Here is a 22,184-nt window from a genome sequence, read left to right on the forward strand (position 1 = left end):
ATGGTCTTTCAAGATGGCTCACTCCTTTTACTGATTGCATCTAGCAGGGCACTTATTCTCACATTGGGCCACGTTCTGTCAAATAGTGCTTTTCAGGCATAATTTTTTGTGCTCTATATCTCCTTTATAGTTCGTATGGTTTTTTGACAATATCATGTTTCGTTCGTTCTTTTGGTCCACGAATGCTCAGAATCAGAGAATTCTCTGTCTCTTAACCTGCCTCTCAAATATTGACAGATTCAAACTGTAGCAGTTGGTGCAGCAATTGGACAAGCGTGTTTGTTGCTTTCAGCAGGAACAAAGGGAAAACGTTACATGCTTCCCCATGCCACAGGTTTTCTTTTGTGAGCTGAAATTCTGTTTTCGTTACTTACATTTTCTATGGACTGTGGATTTGTTTATCCATGTCTTATCTACAGCTATGATACAACAGCCACGATTACCATCAACTGGACAAATGTCAGCAATTGATGTGCACATTCGAGCAAAGGAGGTACATCAATTTCTCTTTTATGCTGGGTTGTGAAGAAAAACCGCAGCATCCATTTTTCCTGATTGTTGTTTGAGATGATTGGTTGTCTTGTTTCTTGTATTTTCTATGCAGGTCGTGAATAACCGGGATACACTGGCATCACTACTTGCAAAGCATACTGGGAATGTGAGTTACAAAGATCGTTCTAGGCTGGGAAGTGTATATCGATTGTTTATTTACTTAAATTGTTCTTTTTTAATTGGTAGTCATTCGAGAAAGTTTCAAAGGTTATGCAGCGCCCATTTTACATGGATCCCAGGAAGGCTATCGAATTTGGTGTTGCTGACAAGGTAAAGATCCAACAAAAAGCTGTCAAATTTTGAACACAGAATTTGGTGACTTGTATCATTGACTTCATTTTATTTCACGAGTAATTCAAGTCTTGGGCAGCTGCAAACAGGTGGAACTCGCAAGTTTAATTCTTAACACGATGCTTCTGCCCAGGGTGAGGGTAATGAATGGCAGTTGTAAATACAACTTGCAGTGTTGTTAGTTACTGCAATTCGTGCTGGAATGCACAGTTGTAACAAACTGTTAAGCAACACTTTTTGGCCATGTGGGGAAGTTTTTTGGCCATACCACGAAGTTCTCTGCATCTTATGGTCTCAGTGAAAGGAGAGGGACAAGTCCAAAAAAAATCTCTATGAGGAATAAGGGAGGCTAGCAAATTTCAGAAGCAAAAGGCCTAAGAATGCTGATGCTACATTTTTTTGTTTACTGCCTTTGAGAGGGTCTCTGTTCTAATTCTTGGGTAGTTGGGATAATGCCTTTGTGCCCAGCATAAGGAGAAGCATTAGCCTCGTTCATGACTTTCTGTCCAAGTGGCGAGCCAGACAAATAGCCTGATGAAAGTAGAGTTATCCATCTTCTATTGAGTATGGAGGGAAAGGGTTACTAGTCTGAAGCGTTTCTCATAGTTCTGAGAAGTCTGGATCTGTTGGATACATCTCAGGTAGAGATTCTAGTTCCTGATGATAACAGCTCATGATGGTATGAACGTTTGGTCGTTTAGAGAGAGCTTATGCTACTGCATTCTTAATCACAGCGGTATGTAGTATCTGGAAGTAAAACATGGAGAGGAAGTGTGGCCACTCGTATCTGTTTTCCGGTCAGCCTATGCAAAGAAAGGAAATTTCTGATGGTGTGTCTTGATCACAAAGTCTGCTCCAAGTAGATAGTGTCTGCACATAGAGAGAGTGTAAATAACAGCCATACGTCCCCGTCTCATAAATTGAGGCATGAAGTTCTTTATCTCGTAGGCGCCTGATCTCGTAAGCAACTGCATGTCCTTGGTTTAAGAGTAAACCAATGCATTCACCAGATGGATTGCAGTAAACCCCAAAGGGTAAAGTCAGGGACTGCATGAATCAAAAGGTAATTCAGCTTTTCAAAAGCTTCCTTCTGTTTGAGTCCCCAATCCGTTCTGTCATAGCTGTTGTCCAAGCTATGCGTGATTTGGACAAGCAGCGAAGTTGAGGTCACATATTGTCAAGTTTGGATCTTTGTTCTTCGTAGGTTTGTAGTAGTATTCATTTTTGGATTTCGTATTTAACTTACATTAGGACTCAAGAATTTGTTCCTTTAGAAGTTGTTGTGTGAAGTTTGATTTCTAGGATAGATGTCTTATCCTTTTTTGTTTAAAGGTACTTGTTTTAAGTTGAGGTCACATGTTGTCAAGTTTGGATCTTTGTTCTTCGTAGGTTTGTAGTAGTATTCATTTTTCGATTTCGTATTTAGCTTACATTAGGACTCAAGAATTTGTTTCTTTAGAAGTTGCTGTGTGAAGTTTGATTTCTAGGATTAAGTTTTTAAGATGTCTTATCCTTTTTTATCTAAAGTTGAGTATTTGTTTTAAGTTTTAGCCAAGTAAGCTGCGTCAATGTATTTTGCCCATGCCTTTTTTGAAAAATGTTCAAGTTAATAATGTTTTGTTTCGTAGCAAATAAAGTGATTTAGTTTTTTTTTTCTTTTCTTTTCTTGTGTCCTTGCTTTTATGGTTTATGAGTGCTTTATTCCCTCTTATAATTTGTGAGTTCAAACTATTCTGAACTTATGAAGGTATATCTTTTTCTTTGTAAGATCATGGAGAGGAGCTATGACGTGAGAAAAATGCCATATAAAGCATTGAAAATAAGAGCATGAGCCCGAAAAAGTTTGTACAGCATTTACTGAAGTTGGTTGAGGCCACTCTTGAATAGCTTGGATCTTTGCTTGGTACTCTCTCACTTAGTTGTGAGAGTGAATCTCCAAGAGAGAGAATCCACTTTCCTTGGAATTGATCCAAAGCTTAAAGACAATTTGGAGGTGTCTATGGTGTTCTTCCTTATTTTGAGAAAAGACGAACATATTATCAACGAAAACTCCTATGAGGTTCTAGTCGGACGAAAACTTCTATCCATCACTTGGTCAAATGTTGCTTGCATTGGTTAGACCAAAAGCCGTGACTATAAACTCCTATAATCTGAATGTTGTAAGGAATGCAATCTTATGCACATCTTTTGGAACGATTTGAATTTGATGATAGCCAATCAATCTATGCTACTGAAATTTTGTGCTCCTTGTCATCAAGGATGTCGTCATTCCGAGGAATTGGGAATCTACCGTTTATTATCATCTTATTAGAGATTGATAGTCTATGCATAGGCTGAAACTGCTATCGTTTAGTCAATACTATGCATGATGGAGCTGATGGTTATATTGTCTTGTGGGTGACTACCATGGGTCTACACCTTGCACTTTCCTTTAAGGGTGTATCTGGCTTATCTTGGAATCATCTAGGTATATTTTTCAGTCGTATGGCGGACATGCAGACTTCACATTGTGAAGTTTTCGTCTGAGTTACGACCAGTTGATATTGTGCTAATTCTTTCTATCTTTTGTGGTGCGTATGCCCTATCAACTACCTCATTTTTGTGCTAATTTTTTCGATTAAATGCTTCTTTTAGTGCTAAGCTTCATTATGGCTGAGTTTGCCCTTGATCTCCGGTGTCATGACAGAAACTCAATACGTTGAACTTTGTGTTGATGTATGCTCTTGTGTGTGTGTGTGGTGTGTGTTGTGTTTGGGAGCATATGTTAGTATCTAGTTCTACACCCACTATTGGGCACTGACAACGTTAGTGGGGATGTCGTGGTATTTAGTCAATACTATGCATGATGGAGCTGATGGTTATATATTCTTGTGGGTGACTACCATGGGTCTATACCTTGCACTTTCCTTTAAGGGTGAATCTGGGCTTATCCTGGAATCATCTAGGTATATATGAAACTGCTATCGTTTGTTCGAAGGAGTTTAACTAGCGAACAATATGGAGAAGCGCCAGGCCACATGAGACCCTTCTTCAAAATTTGTTCACTTGGTTTTGCAATTTTTTTTCTTGTTGTGTGAGAATTTTCCGGTAGAGGGGATGATTTGGAGGAGAGTTGTGCGGAATGAGATCAAACCTATGGTCTTTCGGCCTTTTTGCAAGTAGCTCATAGGAAAGAGTAGCTCATGAAGAAGAGAGTTTGTGAAGAATACTATATGTTGTTCAAGAAAAGTTGGTTTGTTCTTATCTAAGTTAGTCAGAGGCTTCTCATTACACCACCTCTCTCTTGGAAAATCAAGTAAGTAAAAACACACTTTCTCTTCTGACAGATATGCGACGTACCATAAGAACAGGCTAGTCACCTACATCAACATGCACATCATAATTGGAAAGTCATTTTCTAATTTACTTATAATGAAGAATCCATCTTATAATCAAGAATGGGATGGATTCTATAATGCAAAGGTGTTTCTAGGATGACATCACAACCCTAACTAGGGGCTAGTAGAAAGGATTCTTAATTTGCTTATTCCTCAATCCGAAGCTTGAGCTATCTTTGAATGGGAGTGGATTGTTAGTCAATCCCTCAAATGCTGATTCTGAATTGATAGGACTTCCGAGTTGTTGAGGAGGCAGGTCGAGATGCTTTGATTTGTGTAGAGATGAATGCCACAAAATGATAACGTGGTAGTCCCTGACCGAGTAACGGAGGGGAGAGAAAGAAATGTTATCTATGGATAGCGTTGGCGTGGCACATGGGATTCCCATCACGATTTACGGTGCAATAGTCCGGAGATGCTTTTTGGTAAGCAATTATGAAAGTAGTTGATAGCTTTTTGGGCCTCTTGTTTTTAGCATGTCAGAGCTTTTGAGGGCACTAGCTTTTGTATCTGTTGCTTTTGGGCGTGAGACTTGAGTGCCTTTAAAATAGTGCCTTGGGGATTCTCATTGTCATATCAGTGCATGGTTGCAATCTGCAAAGCGACTTCCTGGCAGTTGTATCTGTGGATTATCAATATAAAAAAGTACTTTTAAGGGGCGCCAGACATTGGGGCCAAGGCATTTAGTAGTGGAACTCCGCCACTATGTGTCTTTACTACATTTGCTTTTAAAGTTCCAAGTGTTGTTAATTACAAGTTTAGTCGTGTGTCTGCTGATTCACCACCTCGTCAGTGGATTGCCGGTTATAGTGGCATTAGAGATTCAATCGCTTCTTTTTCTACGAAGGATCCAATCCGACTATTCAAACCTTAAGGTGTAACGGAACCTCAAAGTCCAACACCTAAAAGGAATAACAGAGGGGAGTAGAGTGCTAAGTCAGCCAATTGATGAAGAGTGCATCAAGCAAGGGTCGTAAGTCCAAGTCTTTTCCTGGCTAATTTGACAAACAACCTACTTTAACCAATATAGCAGGAAAGGGTTACACAAACACCATCGAAGTGTTTATTTTGAGGATGAGAGCTTCAATTCCAATTCTAGTGAAGTAAGAAGTTGGTTAAGTCTTGAAGAACGAATCGAGTTTGGAAAAGCAGAAGACGTTTTAAGTGTCACACTGAAGGTCACATGAAACGAGATTGTTCTAAGAAAGAAGCCACGGAACCCAGATCTTCTGTTAGTGTCATAATTGAGAAAACTAATGTGTTGAATGTTTCTAATGATCATCTAGATGAGTCCCTTATGAAGTGTTATGGTCATGTGAATGGTCAACGCATTGTGATCTTGTTTAATTATGGCAGTATGCATGATGTGATTAGTGGTTCTCTTGTGAAGAGCGCATGTTTAGAAGCTATTCTAGTCGACCCTAAAGCGGTTACTAGATTTGCTCCAGGCATATACTCTTCGTTATGCATGAATGTCCTAATGTGCGACTTTGTGTGAGTCGCGTATGTTTTTGTCGCAATCTTGTTGTTTCTCCTCTCTCTGGTTGTGATATGATTTTGGCATTAAGTGGCTCCATGAGATTGATCCATAAGTTAATTGGAATGTCTTGATTATCTAGGATATTTGCACTTTACTTTAAAAAATGTTCATCTTAATGGTGCCCAACAATTCTTTGATATTATGCTTCCTACCTCCACTATTGACCATTGTATCAGCATTTGTACAATCTAAAGCTGCAAAGAAAATACCTCTCGAGTGATAGAGAGGGGGGCCCTTGGAGGGGGGTCTTCTTCTCTCTCTCTCTCTCTCTCTCTCACACACACACACACACACACACACACACACACACACACACACACACACACACACACACACACACATAGAACCTTCCCTCACAATATCATTCTCCCTTCTCTCTCCAGTCTATTGCATAGTTCTCTCATGAAGTAAAAGGAGCCTTGAATACGCATTGAGCACACATCCTTAGCTTTCGCCATCAATCACTTCCGTTGTACATTACACGAGAAGAGGATGGTTATGATGACAGCTCCTAAGAAAGTTTAAATGATTGATCTTCAACTTTTAGTGTCACAAACTGGTGATGTGGCAGCTTCCAGACACACACACACAGTGACTGCGGCAGAAATGCCATGTGGCAGCACTACGGACCCGCTACAAAATGCGCTGGCAAGCTGACATGGCAAACTGTACGGAATCTCGCTTTTTACGGCGCTAATGACGTGGCAGTACGTTGTACGAAATTCTAGAATCTACGCTGGCTGATTTGTATGGCAGCTTTTGGGCAAATTGCTTTTGAGATTAAAAAGCTTTTAAGTTCAGAGATTTTTGGGGCTCTGCTTTTGGGCATCCCTTGTACATGAGCAATCAAAGGAAGAGTACGGCCCACCTCGGCCTACTCAGTTTGAGATTGAAGAGATGGAACGTCGACAATTGGTTGACGAGGCAACAAAGCAAATGATTAAAATTGCGAAGGATCCAAAATTTGCAAATTTTTTGTCTCAGCAATCCCTCGCAGAAGTACACACCGTTTGACATAGCTTTCTCTGGAGGGCATTACTCAGAGCACTCCAAGATTAGGAGGGCTACATCTTTCTTCAAGGGAAATGCTCGAACATGGTGGTCCACCCTTCTTCTGAGAAAGGAAGCTCCAGTTAAATGGTTGAAATTTAAAAGGCTTTTTATTTCTTCTTGGATGACTTGGGAGTACGAACGAGATATACGAATTGCTTGGAATCATCTTTGGATGACCAAGGGAGATTCTCTTGACGCTTATTGCGAGAGATTTTGGAACTCTTTTCTACCAGCCTCTTCATTTAAGGTCTCGTTTAAAGTACAGATCGAGCGGTTTTGTTGCGGACTTCCTACAGAGATCCGAGACTACTGCTTGGAACAAAAGTCAATCAAATTCTATTCAAGAATTGATGGGTCATGCGAAACGGGGTTTTGGGATACATTCGGGCAATTTGACTTACCCCACTGATGAGATCTTGACTCAGAGAACCCAACAGACTTCTAACAATGAAAGTAGAAAGAGAAAGAGTTCCCAAGAAAAGAAAGACAAGGATTCATGACCCCGGCTCACTCTTCGAGAGAGGGCCAACTACATCAAAGAGGGAAAGTGTTTTGGATGCGAGGAACATGGGCACGTCTCCGCGAAGTGCCCTAAAAAGGTACAGCAAGAACAGAATGAAGACAGGTCAAAGAGCTCGAGAGCAGTTGAGGAATGTGCCAGAAAAGGCAAGATGAAAGTAGGACTGGTTCCAGATTGCATGGGTACTCATTCAAGCTCGATTGATGAAAGTACAGAACTTATGCCGAGCTTGGGGCAAAGTGAAAGATAAAGAAGCCGTGATTTTCTTTGATGGAGGAGCCAAGGCAAACTTCATTTCATCTGAATTTGAGATTACACCCGATCAGATGGGACCACAAGCAGAGGCAGTTCTAGCGGCACGCGGACGGGACGTGGCCATTACACCTGTCATTGGCAAACTTCGGAGCAGAGAATTTGATAGCTTGAAGCCATCTCTAGATGAAAGAAAAAGGTACTCTTTTTATGTATAATTTGAGATTTTGGGATACTTTCCTCGTAGCTTCTTATAGGACGGTTTCTCTCAAGGAACAAATGCAAAGATATTGTTGTAGTCTACCTAAAGAACTTCAAAGATATTGTGTGAAGAAGAAGTCTTGCAACATTTATCGAGCTTCAAGGAACGGAAAGACGAAGGCTGGAGTTATACTAGATTTCATGGGGACACTTGGAGACCATGAGGATGAGAGTATTGAGCTCTGCAAAGCGTGGGACAAAGTACAAGATCAAGAGGCCCTTATGTTATTGACACGAGAGCGAAGGCAGACGTTATTTTGACAGTGATGGTGGCTCATTTGGGAGTAAATGCAAGAATATAGGACCACAGATGGATGCAATGTTAGCGGTACCAGGGCATGAAGTCGCAGTTTCACCTGTCGTTGGGAAGCTTCGCTTGATGTTCTCTAATACCATTGTAATCACTTCTGACGAGGATGTTACGGAAACACAAAGATAACTGCAATCTACACACTTGGCAACACTTTTAGTACTTTAAAACAACTTGAATAACCGTAAAAGAGAAAGAGAGAGAATCCATGCGAGAGACACTAAGTGGCGGAGTTCCACACCTAGAAAGCACTGGTCCAGAAGACTGGCGCGCCTTTCGATATTTCTTTATTATTGATTTGCAAAGGTACAACTCTTGGGGCTCTCCTCTACTACTACACGCGGTAGAATGCCAGAGAGAGACCCCTGTTTACATATTTAAAGGTCCTTGGTCCAAAATCAAAAGCTGTACATGAAAAGCATCAAGTCTAAAAGCCATAGTCACAAGGGATGCATTCCGGGACGGGGAACGGGGGAGGGGGCTCAAATAGATTTTTAGTGTAAAAAAGAGGGCGGGATGGCAAGTGGGGGCGGAAAAGTGGGGATGAGGTTAGGGCTCATTCTTTGGCATGCCTCTTGGAGAAGGTGCAGAGTTTGGAGTACCGGCTTGTACTATGTTGATGCAATATAAAGAAATACCAAAAGGGGCGCCAAGGTTTGGGGCCAATACTCTCTGGGGTGGAATTCCGCCACTCCGTGTCGTGTGTCGTCTCTCTCTCTCTCTCTCTCTCTCTCTCTCTCTCTCAGTTCAGTTGTTATTGAAGTGCTAAAAGTCTGTTCAGTCTGTTCTTTTGTATTGGCACGTGGTGCCCGTCTTGTGACGATGGTATTAGAGCATCAGGCGTGTGCTTTTCTGAAAGCATACCGGTCCTACAAAAGAATAGACTGAGCTATTGGAATTTTATTCGAGGTATCTTTGCCCTCCAACCCGGACTTATTTTCCACTCCCACCCTTACTTCATCGCGCATCGGGCGCGCTCCCGTCTTCACCGCTCATGTCTTACAGGGCATAAGCCAATTAAGATCACTTGCGAGAGAAGGATCCAGATTTGTTTCAAGTCACTGTTTTTCTCAGAAGCAGTGCCATGCAGATGTTGATGTCTACAGCTACCAAGCAGCATACTCCAAGTACTTGGCAAGCTTTCAAGAAAAAAAATTTGCCCGAAGTTATATGGTCCTGAAATTTTCCTTCGGAGTGCAACTTCTGGCAAAGTGGGGTATCCTGAAATGCTTGCCATGGAAACCCTAGCAGATTATAACTTGAAATCTTTCAGTAGATGTTCTTCACGAGCAGATTGCTTTTTAAGTTTGAAATCTGTTTGAGAACTTGTTTGTGATCCTGTTTGGAATTTGTTTGAAATGGATGGTATTTGTTTTGAACCTGTCTTGGTGCCGATTTGAATTGTTTGACTTTGGTTTTAATACTGGTTTCATTGATTGGTGATTTTACTCCCGGGTGGAGAAGTGAGAAATACTGTTTTGGTATTGTTTGAACCTCAGAACGACGCAGTCCGATGCCTGGGGAGCGTTTTATTGTATGCTTGAAAACCTCCGAACGACGCAGACTACGGTTTGGGGAGTGTTTGATTGTACAGTCCTCTGAGCTCATGGCTCGGACCTTTTTAGGTTATTTGCGGGGGGAGTGACGAGGTAGTCATTGAGTAGCTTTATATCGTAGACCGTTTGTCTCGGGGGAGTGCTCAGCGGCGCTGTTTGTTGTGTCTTGTAACATGCATATGTAAGCATTTGTGTTGCATTGTGATGTGTCAATTACTGAATATTCCTAATTGGATGAGATTGCTTGGGTATGTAATTTTAGTGCATCAAGACACCTGTGGAAGATCAGTACGGTCTGGGTGTGATGGCTAATTTTACTACGCCGGAATATCAAGAGTTCCGATCTGGACGAAAGGAGAAGCTAACTCCTTGATCAAAAGAGCAGAAAGGAGAAGCTAACTCCTTGATCAAAAGAGGAGAAAGGAGAAGCTAACTCCTTAATAAAAGGAGCAAACTGTTTGTCCCTTGGAAATTTTTGCGCTAACTTGGGTTGTTTTGCAGATATGTTGTTTTCAAGAAGGGGAGATGTAACAAATTGCTGACGTGTCATAGCTCTGAAGAAGGGGGCCAACTTGCAGATGTCGACCCTAAGAAGAACAAGTAACAGAAGAAGAAGTCCTACCAACTTATGGGGACCCCGTCTGATGGGGCCCCAAGTGACATAAAGAATTAAAATAAAGTAGGACCTGCGCACACACATAGAAACCGATGACGTGGCAGAATTCCGAAAATTGCGTTGACATGATGACATCGCAGGCTCTATGGATTTCCACGTTTTGCGTTGGCTTGTGACGTGGCAGGCTGTTCGGATTTCGTGATTTACGTTGACAGCTTTTTGGCTTTGCTTTTGGACCAGATGCTTTCTAGTTTGAAGGCTTTTTACTGTAAACTGCTTTTTAGGCCACGGGTCTTTAAATATGAGGTTAGGGCTCATTCTCTGGCATGCTTCTTGGAGAAGGTGCAGAGCCTGGAGTACCGGCTTGTACTATGTTGATGCAATATAAAGAAATACCAAAAGGGGCGCCAAGGTTTGGGGCCAATACTCTCTGGGGTGGAATTCTGCCACTCCGTGTCGCGTGTCGTCTCTCTCTCTCTCTCTCAGTTCAATTGCTATTGAATTGCTAAAAGTCTGTTCAGTCTGTTCTTTTCTATTGGCACATGGTGCCCGTCTTGTGACATTTTGCCATTCATTCAAGCAGTTTGACCTACCCCACAGATGAAATCATGACGCAAAGGACGAACAGACTTCGAACAATGAAAGTAGAAAGAGGAAGAGCAACCCAGAAAAGAAAGAGGATGCACGACCCAAGCTCACTCTTCGAGAGAGAGCTCTCTACATCAAAGAGGGAAAGTGCTTTGGATGCGGGGAAACTCGGCATATCTCCGTGAAGTGCCCTAAAAAGGCAGCGAAAGAACATAACGATAAGGATGAAGACAGGCCTGAGGGTTCGAAAGCAGCTGAGGAACGTGGACAAAAAGGCAAGATGAAAACAGGACTGGTTCCAGATTGTATGGGTACTGACCCAAGCACGAGTGACGAGAGTACAACACTTTGCCTAGCTTAGGGCAAAGCGAAAGACCAAGAAGCCCTGATTTTCTTTGATGGAGGAGCCAAGGCAAACTTCATTTCACTTGAATTGGCTGCGCGGCTCGAGATCACACCCGATCGGATGGGATCACTAGCAGAGGCAGTTCTAGCGGCACTCGGCAAGGACGTAGCCATTACACGTGTCATTGGCAAACTTCGGTTGCATTGTCAGGGGTATTTGGGGCTTGAGGACTTCTACATAATGCCCTTGGAAGGTTGTGATGTCCTCTTGGGAATTCTTTGGTACCATAAGAACAACGCTGTGGTCGACTATCGGGCGAGGAAAGCGACTTTGACTACACAGAAGGGCCGAACTATTGTACTTGATGTAAAACTGAAGGGCGAGTCTGTCCCTATTGTATCGGCTTCGGCTGTTTCAAAATTAATGAAATCCAGTCTGTTTGTTTACTCGATCTTTTTGAAAGAGTTGAATGATGAAAATAGGACAAATATGTCTAAACTTGATAAAGGACGCCAAGATTTTCTCCACACTCATGCCGATTGCTTTTTAAAGGGCTTGCAAGGCGAGTTACCATCCCCTCCTCGTGAGGATCATACCATTGATCTGATACATGGAAGCACACCATCGAACCTGCCACCTTACCGTGTGAGCTGAGCCCAAAACGAAGAAATTATGAACCAGGTGAAAGACCTCTTGGAAAAGGTTCTTGTTCAGCCTAGTACTTCACCGTAGTGCTCTCTAGTATTGTTGGTTTTGAAGAAAGACGATCTTGGAGAATGTGCATCGATTATAGAGCTCTCAACAAAATCACCATCAAGAACAAATTTCCAATTCCTAGGATCGATGATATTCTTGATCGACTATAGGGATCCTCGTGATTTAGCAGAATCGATTTGAAGAGCGGATATCATCAGATCCGAATCGCGCCGAGAGATGTCTACAAGACAGCTTTTCGGGCGACTTTTGGGTTATTTAAGTTTTTGGTGATGCCCTTTGGCCTAACCAATGCTCCTGCGACATATAACCGGATGATGGACATGATTTTTTTGAGAAAACAAACTATTTGTTGACACTTTCTTTGACGACATCATTGTTTTCTCCAAGGATGAGACAAAACATAGAGAACATCTGCGAGAGGTCTTTCAGGCATTACGAGATAACAAGTTGATGATTAATGCGAAGAAAAGTGAATTTTTCATACCCGAGATACACTTTTTGGAACACATTTGTCTCAGCAGTAAGAGTGCAGATGGACCCGGCCAAGATAGAGACTATCCGTGATTGGCCCAGTTTGAAGAATGTCCATGAAGTTAGAAGCTTCTTGGAAGAAAAGTGAATTTTTCATATCCGAGATACACTTTTTGGAACACATTTGTCTCAGCAGTAGGAGTGCAGATGGACCCGGCCAAGATAGAGACTATCCATGATTTGCCCGATTTGAAGAATGTCCATGAAGTTAGAAGCTTCTTGGGCTTGTGTTCGTACTACAGGCGGTTCATTAGAAAGTTTGCAGAGGTTGCTTCTCCTTTGCATATCTTGACACAGGAAAGAGTCCCTTTCTCGTGGGGACCTACATAGGTGACTTCCTTTCAGACATTGAAAGAGAACTTGACTACACGACCAGTTTTGACTTTGTCGGACTTGCAGAAGTCATTTGAAGTATATTGTGATGCTTGTGGTCGTAGTCTGGGTGCGGTCTTAATGCTAGAAGACCATGTCATTGCCTAGGAAAGCCGATTGTTTTCAAGGTTGGAATTGACAACACAGATTTATGAGAGAGCTTTTGGCGGTTATCCATGCTCTTACTCAGTGGCGACATTACCTACTCGGAGCAGATTTTACTCTCTTCACAGACCATCAGAGTTTACACTACTTCTTGTCATAGAAGCAGCTATCGGAAAAGCAGATGCGGTGGGCGAACATCTTGTCACAGTTTCACTTCCAGATTGTCCATGTGCAGGGACAGAAGAATTTGGTGGTGGATGCTTTGTCTTGGAAGCCGTTGGTTTTGGCTATTTCCGCGATTCATTTTAGGAGCTTCAAGGATATGGTTGATCAGTACGCCACAGATACAGATTTTGCAGATTTTTTCACTTGGATACGGAATAAGGAGATAGTAGCGGGATATACCATTCGGGATGGCTACTTGATGAGGAAAACCATGTTGTGCATTACACAGTCGTTGAGGGAAAAGGTTATGACCGAATGCCACTGTCCACCTTTTACGGGTCACCGCGGCATTGCTACCACCTTGAAAGGTGTATAGAGATACTTCTCTTGGCCGAGACTCGAGAAGGATGTGTACGATTTTGTACGCAGTTGCTTGGTATGCCAGAAGGTCAAGTTTGACAGGCATAAAGCACAAGGATTGTTACAGCCTTTACCCATACCCACCCGCCCCTTGGAAAGTATTGCAATGGATTTCATTTTTGATCTCCCGAGAACATAGAGTGGTCACGATGGCATCTGGACTGTTATTGACAGATTTAGCAAGCAAGCTCATTTCATTCCATTGAAGAAAACAATCAAGCCGGATCACTTAGCGAGACTGTTTGTGGCCTAGATCTTCAGAGTACATGGCATGCCTGAGACAATTGTCTCCGACAGGGACTCAGATTCACGAGTTTGTTTTGGAAGGCTATTTGGGAGAAGGCTATTTGGGAGAAATTGCAGTTCTTGTCATCTTTCCACCCGCAGACTGACGGGCAATCAGAGATTGTCAATTCAATGGTACTAGATTTATTGAAGTCTTACATCTCGGATTAGAAGACTCAATGGGAAAAGTATTTACCTTTGGTTGAATTTGCCTACAATAACACGATACACTCTTCGATGTGGAAGGCGCCATTTGAGATTATTGAAGGTGTTACGAAGGTTCCACCCTTCCTAAGCACGAAAGCTAAGATTTTTGAAGCCGAGGAGTACACGCGTGACTTGGACACGACTTTTGCCAAGGTCTACGAGGATTTGGAGAAATCTCAAGAAAAACAGAAAAAGGCAGTAGGTCGCCATCGTCGTGATTTGAAATTGAAGGAGAACGATTGGGTGCTCTTACGTTTTGAGAAGGCACACCTGAGAAAGAAAAAGGGAAAGGAGAGGCTTTTTCCAAAGCTTAGCTTAGTATGCGATACTACAGACCTTTCCAGATTTCCGAAAAGATAAATGATGTCTCCTTTAGACTAAAGCTGCCCGATACTTGGAGAATTCACAATGCTATTCATGTGAGTCTCCTGAGGCCTTTTAAAGGCGATGTGCCTGAAGATGGGAAGCTTGATGAGCAACCCGAAGTGGAAGAAAACGAGGAGATCCTTGTTTTAGAATATATACTGGCACATAAAGTCAGAAAGATTAAGGGTAAAGTGATAAGGCGATTCTTGGTTAAATTCAAGAACTATCCTGCATTGGATGCGAAGTGGATGGAGGAGAAGGACCTAGCAGATACTCCTCAGATTGTGAATCTTTACCTTGAAGCATTTGGATTAGCATAGTCTATTCTAAATGGAACCCCGAACTCAGCTGGGGCGGAATCTAGTGCAGCGGGTATGCACAAGAGGGGAGTCGGTCCACTCATTTGTCAATAGATTGCCTCGATTTTTGATACTCACTGATGTCTTTTTGAGTTTCAGGGATACTATGAGCTGGCAATATTCTGTTGTATGACTTTATGAACTGGAATTCTCGATAATATGATACTGATTTGTTCTTGACTTGTTTAACTATAGGAACTGATAGATGAAATGACTGTAGCATTTTGCTCTGAGCAATCTCGATAGACATGGTGCAATAAGGATTAGTCAATCAGGCATCTTTGAGGTTCCGATTGGATCTAGATGGGATTGCTAAATACATTGCCGATAAATCATGGTCTGAGATCCGAATGAATTTTGAATGTGATGTCAAGTGATGTCCTATGATTTGACTGTCGATTGGTATATGTGCTAGATGTGTGTTCCTAGTGCGTCGGTACTAACAGTCAATGTCTGCTAAGACAATTTATGGCCTCTGTCTATTTTGCAAGCGTAATCGAGGGTGATCACAATGCTTTCAAGAGGGGGGTATGTCACAAATGGGTGATGTGGCATGGCAGTAGACCCCCGGTGTGACACGTGGCAGGCTGACGTGGCCTCAGTACGGACCTCCGCGAATTCCGACGCAATTCGCGTTGACAGGATGACGTGGCATGCTATATGGAAATCCCGTGATTTGCATCAAAGCGGGCAGTTGTACGGAATGTTTGCTTTAGCGTTGGCTGAGCTTTTGGGACAGTTTTTGGATAACTTGCTTTATTTTAAGAGGCTTTTAAAATTGGAAGCTTTTGGGGCTCTGCTTTTTGGGCATCCCTTGTAACCTTTAAATATGTGGTTAGGCCCTCACTCCTCAGAGCATCTGGACGTAGAGGATAAGAGTGAGACCCAACCACTCCTGTGTACTTTGTGCAATAGATTAATACAAAAAGAAATATTGAAGAATAGCTGCAGGGCATGCGAGGCCCGCTATTGCTGCTCGCCCCCCCCCTTTGCTGTTGCGCCATTGCTCTCCTCCCCCCCCCTCCCTCCCCCCGCTGCCTCTTCGCTGCCCCCCCACCCCCTTCAGCCCCTGCGCATTGCCTCTCAACCCACCCGCTGCCCCCCCCTATCTGCGCGCGCTGCCTCATTAGCTGCCGCAGCCCGCTGCCCCCCCCTGTCTGCACGCTGCCCCTTAGCTGCCGCAGCCCGCTGCCCTCCTCTCGCTCTGCCTTCCCCGCTCCATCCCCCCCGCTCGCTGCTGCTTGTGCACCCGCACATTGCACGGCTGCCCTCTTCGCCCTCGCTGTCTTCTCATCACCCCCCCCCCCCCCCCCCCCCCCCATTCTCTTCGCCTCGAAGGCCCTCTTCACCGGCTCGGCAACACTTTCTCTTCGGAAAAGTGCCTGGCTGACTTGTTTGTAGGTTTCTTCTTCGCCGCCCGCTTCTTCGACTCTGCAGTAGACACAGATGGAGGCTCCAGCTTCACCTCAGAGGGACTCGCCTGAAGCCCCCTCGCCCGACCCCTCTGAGCCCACCATTCGACTTGCTCTTACGCCGGCAGAGCAAGCGAGCCTTGCCACAAAGGTAGAACGCTTGCAGGCGACTTCTGTCATCTGCAAGGTTCTCGGCACTCGTCCCAGCAGAGGAGAGCTGCGAGACCTTCTCCAGGCTCGCCTCCTCGCAGAGGTGGGCAAGATCTTGGATGTCCAGATTCTCGGACTGGGGTACTACCAGATTGAGTTCGAGACTTCCGAGATGGCCTCCAAGGTCATAGCTATGAGTCCATTGGCCATCCGAGCATCACGCGCCCACTTTCGACAGTGGCGACATGGTTTTGACCCGTCTTCGGATGTGCTAGTAGAGGAGGCGGACATCCCCATCTCAGTCTTCTTTCCGGGTTTACGGAGGGAGTACCTTCCACTTCTCTCCAGGATTGGCTCCGCCATCGGAACTGTCCTGGAGACACCTCGTACGGCAGCATCAGTAGCTGCCAAGGCGGCTGGCATCCCTTCAGTTCGAGTTTTGGTCAGAGATACCCACACGCTCCCGAAGGTCATCCTTCTGCCTTGGGTGAGTGGGGGTTGGTTTAGACAGTATGGAGTACTCGGGTCTCCCGAACCAGTGCTTCATTTGCAGACAGATGGGCCACCTAGCGAAGGCCTGTCCACGGAGGAGACCACGACCCGCACCCCAGCCTCAGCCCCAGCCTGCCAAGGCTGGGCCGCAGCCACAACCAGCGACACAGAGCACAGATTCAACGCCACCCTCCGAGCCTGGGGCTCCAGCGGAGGAGGGGTGGCAGTAGGCCCGTGGCCGTCGACGCCAGGGGCCACAGTGACAGCCTGGCACTCAGAGTGGCCCCCAGGTGCCTACTCAGCAGCAGTGGGTTCCCACGGGGAACCGCTTTGGTCCTCTTGAGCAGGAGGAGCCCCCTATGCCAGCCACCACCTCCGCTTCACCCTTGCCAGCCGCTCTGCCTTCCGATCTCCCCTCCTCCTCCTCATGCCCTCCCCCGCCCTCTGCTACCGCTCACTCCCCACCTCGCCCCACCCCGCTTCTCCCCCCCCCCCCCTAGCCCCTTCTCCCCCTCCTCCTGCTTCAGTACCACAGTCGGCTCAGGAGACTAGACCCTCGCCGGTGGCTAGGAGATCTCTTGGCAGCGCCTTCGCCACGAGTTGCCTAGCGAGAGAGGGTCAGCCCTGCATGCGCCCCCCTCTGCAGATTCAGACATCTCCTCTTGCAGCTATCCCTCGTGGTTTGACGAGCATTGACCTCTGACGCCGCTGGGATTTCTTCGATTACGGGTTTACTCGTTTTCTTGGCGATTCCGCAGCAGACCACGAGGCAGCCTGCTTCAGAGTCCACGCTTTGTTCCTCGCCGCTAGGGGGATAGAGGCCTTGGACTCAGCAGTTGGTTTCTCCTTCCCCCTCTGTGGCAGGACTAAGACAGAGTGGTCCCTCGACTCAGTGGTGGGATGGTTGCATACACAGGTTCTCGAGTTCTCTCACCACATGGGAGAACTTGGCGTTACAGATTTGCTGCAGACTTTGTGGCCACTGGCCAAGTTTGCGGTGACACCCCCAGATTCAGCAGGATGTAGACACATTGTGGTGTACTTTTTTGCTGATACGCAGTGTTTGCCTTGCTATGTATTCATTCATGAGGACTCCTGGACAGAGGAGGTTGCTTTACGCACGACTCGCTCTACTTGGGCTTGGACCAGGCACTCACTGCAGTCTCGCCTATCTAGAGAACGCTCGGATGCGGATTACTCCCCATCCAAGCCTGGTTCGAAGATAGCTCGTCTTGCTGCTGCGGCAGCATCTGTTCTCTCTTGCTCCCCATGAGGATCGTCTCGTGGAACGTGCAGGGACTAGGTGGGCCCCAGTTTCAGCGACAGCGGGGCCGATTGCGTCAAGAGCTTCAGCGTTGCCTTGTGGGAGGAGAGATTGATCTCCTTATGCTTCAGGAGCACCATTTGTCTGAGAGCCGCATTCGGCGATGTGGTCAGATTTTGCGTGGACGCTATGATACCTTTTGGTCAGCTGCTTTTGGACCTGGAGGCATCGAGGGTGGGGTATGTATGACTATTGCGGACTCAGTACAGTAGGCCATTGTGGGCAGAGGGATTATTGTACCAGGTAGGGCTCAGTGGATTACTATGCAGGTTCAGGGTAGCCTTGTGGGTTTCCTGAACATCTATGCGCCCAATGTGGCGAGTGCTCGTGCAAAGTTTTGGTCACAGATTGTTGAGTCTTTGCCACAGGTTGACCAGTGGTGTGTAGGAGGGGACTTCAACATGTTGGAGGACCCTTTTGACAGGATCGGAGGAAGCCATGCTACTTTGCATGGAGTCGAGTTAGCAGCTTGGGAGAGGTTTTGTATGACGTTGAGGGTCTCGGATACATGGCAGCATTCTGGCTTTGTGAGGCCTCCAAAGAGTCTTGCCTTCTCTAGATCAGACCGCAGAGTGGGAGGAGTGAATCTATCTCGCATAGATCGCTTCTACACTAGTGACCACTTCAGTGACTTGGGGGGATCAGTGGGCATCCTGGCAGGGACATCCTTCTCGGACCATGCACCAGTGATCCTCACAGTGGCAGACAGGCAGAGGAGTGGGAGCACGATGCTTCGCATCCCAGAGCGGGTCTTGTTGGACTCAGCACTCAGAGAGAGGGTCGAGGCTCTATGGACAGAGGGCATGGACAGCCAGGCTCCACCTGCAGACAGAGTGGCCTCAGGCCTAGCTCAGCTTAGCCACTTCTTTCTCGAGGAGTCTCTGGCTCGACGGGCTGCAGCGAGAGAGGAGGAGCAGCGTCTCAGACGAGGCATTGCTTCACTACAGAGGATGCAGGAGCAGCATCCAGACAGTCCACGATTGGAGGAGCAGTTACAGCAGGCTCGACAGGAGCTTGCTTGCACAAAGGAGAGGCGCCATGAGTTTGCCTTTCACCGACAGGCATCTCAGTGGACTCAGGTGGGTGACAGAGTGACAGGTGCTTTTTTTGAGACAGTGGGACCTCGGCACTCGCATGCCAAGGTCAATCAGTTGAGGAGACCCGATGGGTCAGTTGTTTGTGAGCCAGAGGATATGTGTGCAGTTGCTACTGACTTTTACCGTGAGCTACTGTCGGCTGAGCCCGAGTCAGAGAGACAGGATGCATGCAGGGAGCAGGTTTGGGCACAGATGCCTTGTCTTGTGACTGAGGAGATGCGACAGAGGCTTGAGTTACCTCTTCAGCTTGAGGAGCTGCACACGGTTCTTAGGGCCCTCCCTCGTGGTAGCTGTCCAGGTGAGGATGGGCTGATTTTCAGCTTCTTCTTGGAGTATTGGGACCTGCTTGGTCCAGATCTTTGTAGTGCCTTTCAGTACATTTTGCACACAGGAGTGATGCCGGATAGCATGAGTGAGGGCCTGATTTACCTCATTCCAAAGGAGGGTGGCTCCTTGGATGAGATTCGACAGTGGCGCCCCATCACCATTCTCAATTCAGCCTACAAAATTCTTGCCAAGGCTCTGAGTTTGAGGATTTAGCCACTTTTGGAGAGCCTTATACATGGGACTCAGACAGGTTTTGTCAAGGAACGCAGTATCCTTGACAACATCTTCACTTTTTGGGAGGCTTCTGCCCTTGCACGGCTCCGTGGGGAGGACCTTGTGATTCTTCTTCTCGATTTTGAGAAGGCATACGACAGAGTTGACTGGGACTTTCTAGAGGGCACGCTACGCAGGATGGGCTTCTCAGAGGCTTGGATTAGAGGGGTGTCAGCTTTGTACAGACAGGCTCACAGTCAGCTGCTTTTGGCAGGAGGTAGAGGTGAGCGCTTCATGCTCACACGATCGGTCAGACAGGGTTGTCCTCTTGCCCCCTTTCTCTTTCTGTTCTATGCGGAGGCGATGAGCAGATTTTTGGTGTCACTGCAGGTTGGTTTGAGGGGCTTAGTACTCCCTATACGGGGAGATGAGCTACTGGACGCTGAGTTTGCCGACGACTCAGCCTTGTACTTAGAGGGCCAGGAGGCCAATTTACACAGATGTGGGCAGGCTTTGGAGACCTACTGTGCATCGGGCGCACTGATCAACTGGAGAAAGACAGTGGCTTTCTCAGTTGGTAGTGTTCCTGTGCCAGATTGGATGCCAGGAGAGGGTTTCAGGTGGATTCCTCCAGGGACTGCAGTTCGGTACTTGGGTTGTCAGGTTGGTTTGGATTTGTCTCCCGAGCAGCAGATTGCTCCTCTTCTCCTGTCCATCAGGAGAAAGCTGTTACATTGGAGCTCAGCACGACTTTCGCTGGCTGGTAGAGTAGTGGTTGCCAACCAGGTGTTGTTGGCGACTATGTGGTACATCACTTCTTGCTGGATCTTCTCGAGTTCTTGCATCAGCCAGGTAGAGAGGCTGATCAGGAACTTCCTTTGGTCAGGTCGCGACACTCAAATTGCCCGAGCCAAGGTGGCTTGGTCGGTCATCACACTTCCTTGTTCTCAGGGAGGGCTTGGGATCATTGATCCAGAACAGCAGAGCAGAGCCCTTCTTGGGAAGTTCGTTGTCAGAGGACTTTTTCCAGTGGAGGAGCCCTGGAAGGAGTTCTTGTTGCAGAGGCGTCATGCCAGGGTGCCTCAGTCAGGAGGCCCTTGGCAACCTTCGACTAGATGGATCTTTACAGAGTTGCGCCGAGTTGGTTTGAGTAGGAGACTGGAGGACCGATTCGCTGTGAGTTTGCTTCGTTCTTGGGAGCTATTGCGGCGTGGCCTAGAGCAGCGACAGCCGACGTGCACGGAGGAGCGCCTACGGCAGCCCCTCGTCTGGAACCCCATGGTTAGCACTCAGAGAGGCCACTTGGTTGGGAGTAGGCCTCATGTTTCTTGGGGTCCCATGGCAGCAGGTCCAGCGCGCTCTCTAGGTGACTGGCTAGAGTTCACGGGTTTGTCAGAGGAGGTGCAGGTTGTCCAGCTACAGGGCATGAGAGGGGTTCAGAGCATGTGTCAGGACATCTCAGAGTCAGCTCCAGCTGATTGGCTCACGCCTCTCGAGCCAGTAGCACCCCGGTGGATGGGAGCCTTCACACGACTGGAGGTTCTCATTTCAGTCAAGGCTTGCTCAGAGACTGTCCCAGCCTTGTTCTTCGAGCTTCAGGGTGGGGGACGATTACAGAGAGTTGCAGTAGAGGCCCTGCAGGTAGCAGAGTGTTGTTTCTAGAGGATCCGAGTTGTGGGCATCTGTGGGAGGACTTGCGTCATAGACCCTGACCCAGCAGCTCTTGAGACGGGACACTGGAGGCTATGGGCTTGGGAGTGCTGTCCGCTGGCACGAGTACAGTGGGATCTTGGTGAGTGGCTTTGGAGGGACCCATTCTCTTCTGCAGACAACCCAGGAGTCCCTTTCTTTTAGTACACTGTTCGGCTTGGACGTCATATACTTGCAGCACAGAGAGAGGCCCGCCCCGCTGCAGCACGTCATTGGCAGGAGGAGGGTCTCACAATTGAGTTCTTGGCAGCTTTTTGGCAGAGGCTGTGGGACTCTAGACAGCCGAGGCGCGTCACCTTGTTCCAGTGGTTGGTTGCACACAGAGCCACAGCAGTAGGGAGCTGGCTTGTACATAGTGGTCTCTCGGCCGCATGTACAGCCTGTGACCAGTTGGTGGAGAGTCAGCGACACTGTCTTTGGGACTGTCCCTCGGCCCAGCAGGTGTGGCTACGAGTTCTTCGGCTGATGCCTGCCCTCTCCACGGCTCGACAGTACACTTGGGGGGCGGCGGCTTGGTCCACCCTCACGGGCCCGGCACTTCAGTTTGAGCTATCTTCCACCAGCAGGATGATAGTGATACAGGGGGGTCGACCTACACTCCAGCCTGCTACAGACCTTACTCCACAGGAGTGGAGCAGTGAGAGAGCGGAGTGTTGGGAGCTCATCAGCG

The 22,184-nt window shown here is 46.6% G+C and overlaps 1 protein-coding gene across 1 annotated transcript in view; it reads left to right on the forward strand.

The window, feature by feature from the left end:
* LOC147457469 (ATP-dependent caseinolytic (Clp) protease/crotonase family protein) overlaps nucleotides 1-22,184 on the forward strand; it is an 88,278-nt gene that overhangs the window by 44,778 nt on the left and 21,316 nt on the right. The window contains exons 5-8 of the mRNA XM_086512351.1: nucleotides 238-334; nucleotides 420-493; nucleotides 605-658; nucleotides 739-822. Coding sequence (XP_086368477.1) covers nucleotides 238-334; nucleotides 420-493; nucleotides 605-658; nucleotides 739-822 — 309 coding nt within the window. The remainder of the gene's footprint in view (nucleotides 1-237; nucleotides 335-419; nucleotides 494-604; nucleotides 659-738; nucleotides 823-22,184) is intronic.

This window comes from Adiantum capillus-veneris, chromosome 5, assembly GCF_014529385.1.
Source record: "Adiantum capillus-veneris isolate H3 chromosome 5, ASM1452938v2, whole genome shotgun sequence".
Classification (NCBI taxonomy): domain Eukaryota; kingdom Viridiplantae; phylum Streptophyta; class Polypodiopsida; order Polypodiales; family Pteridaceae; genus Adiantum; species Adiantum capillus-veneris.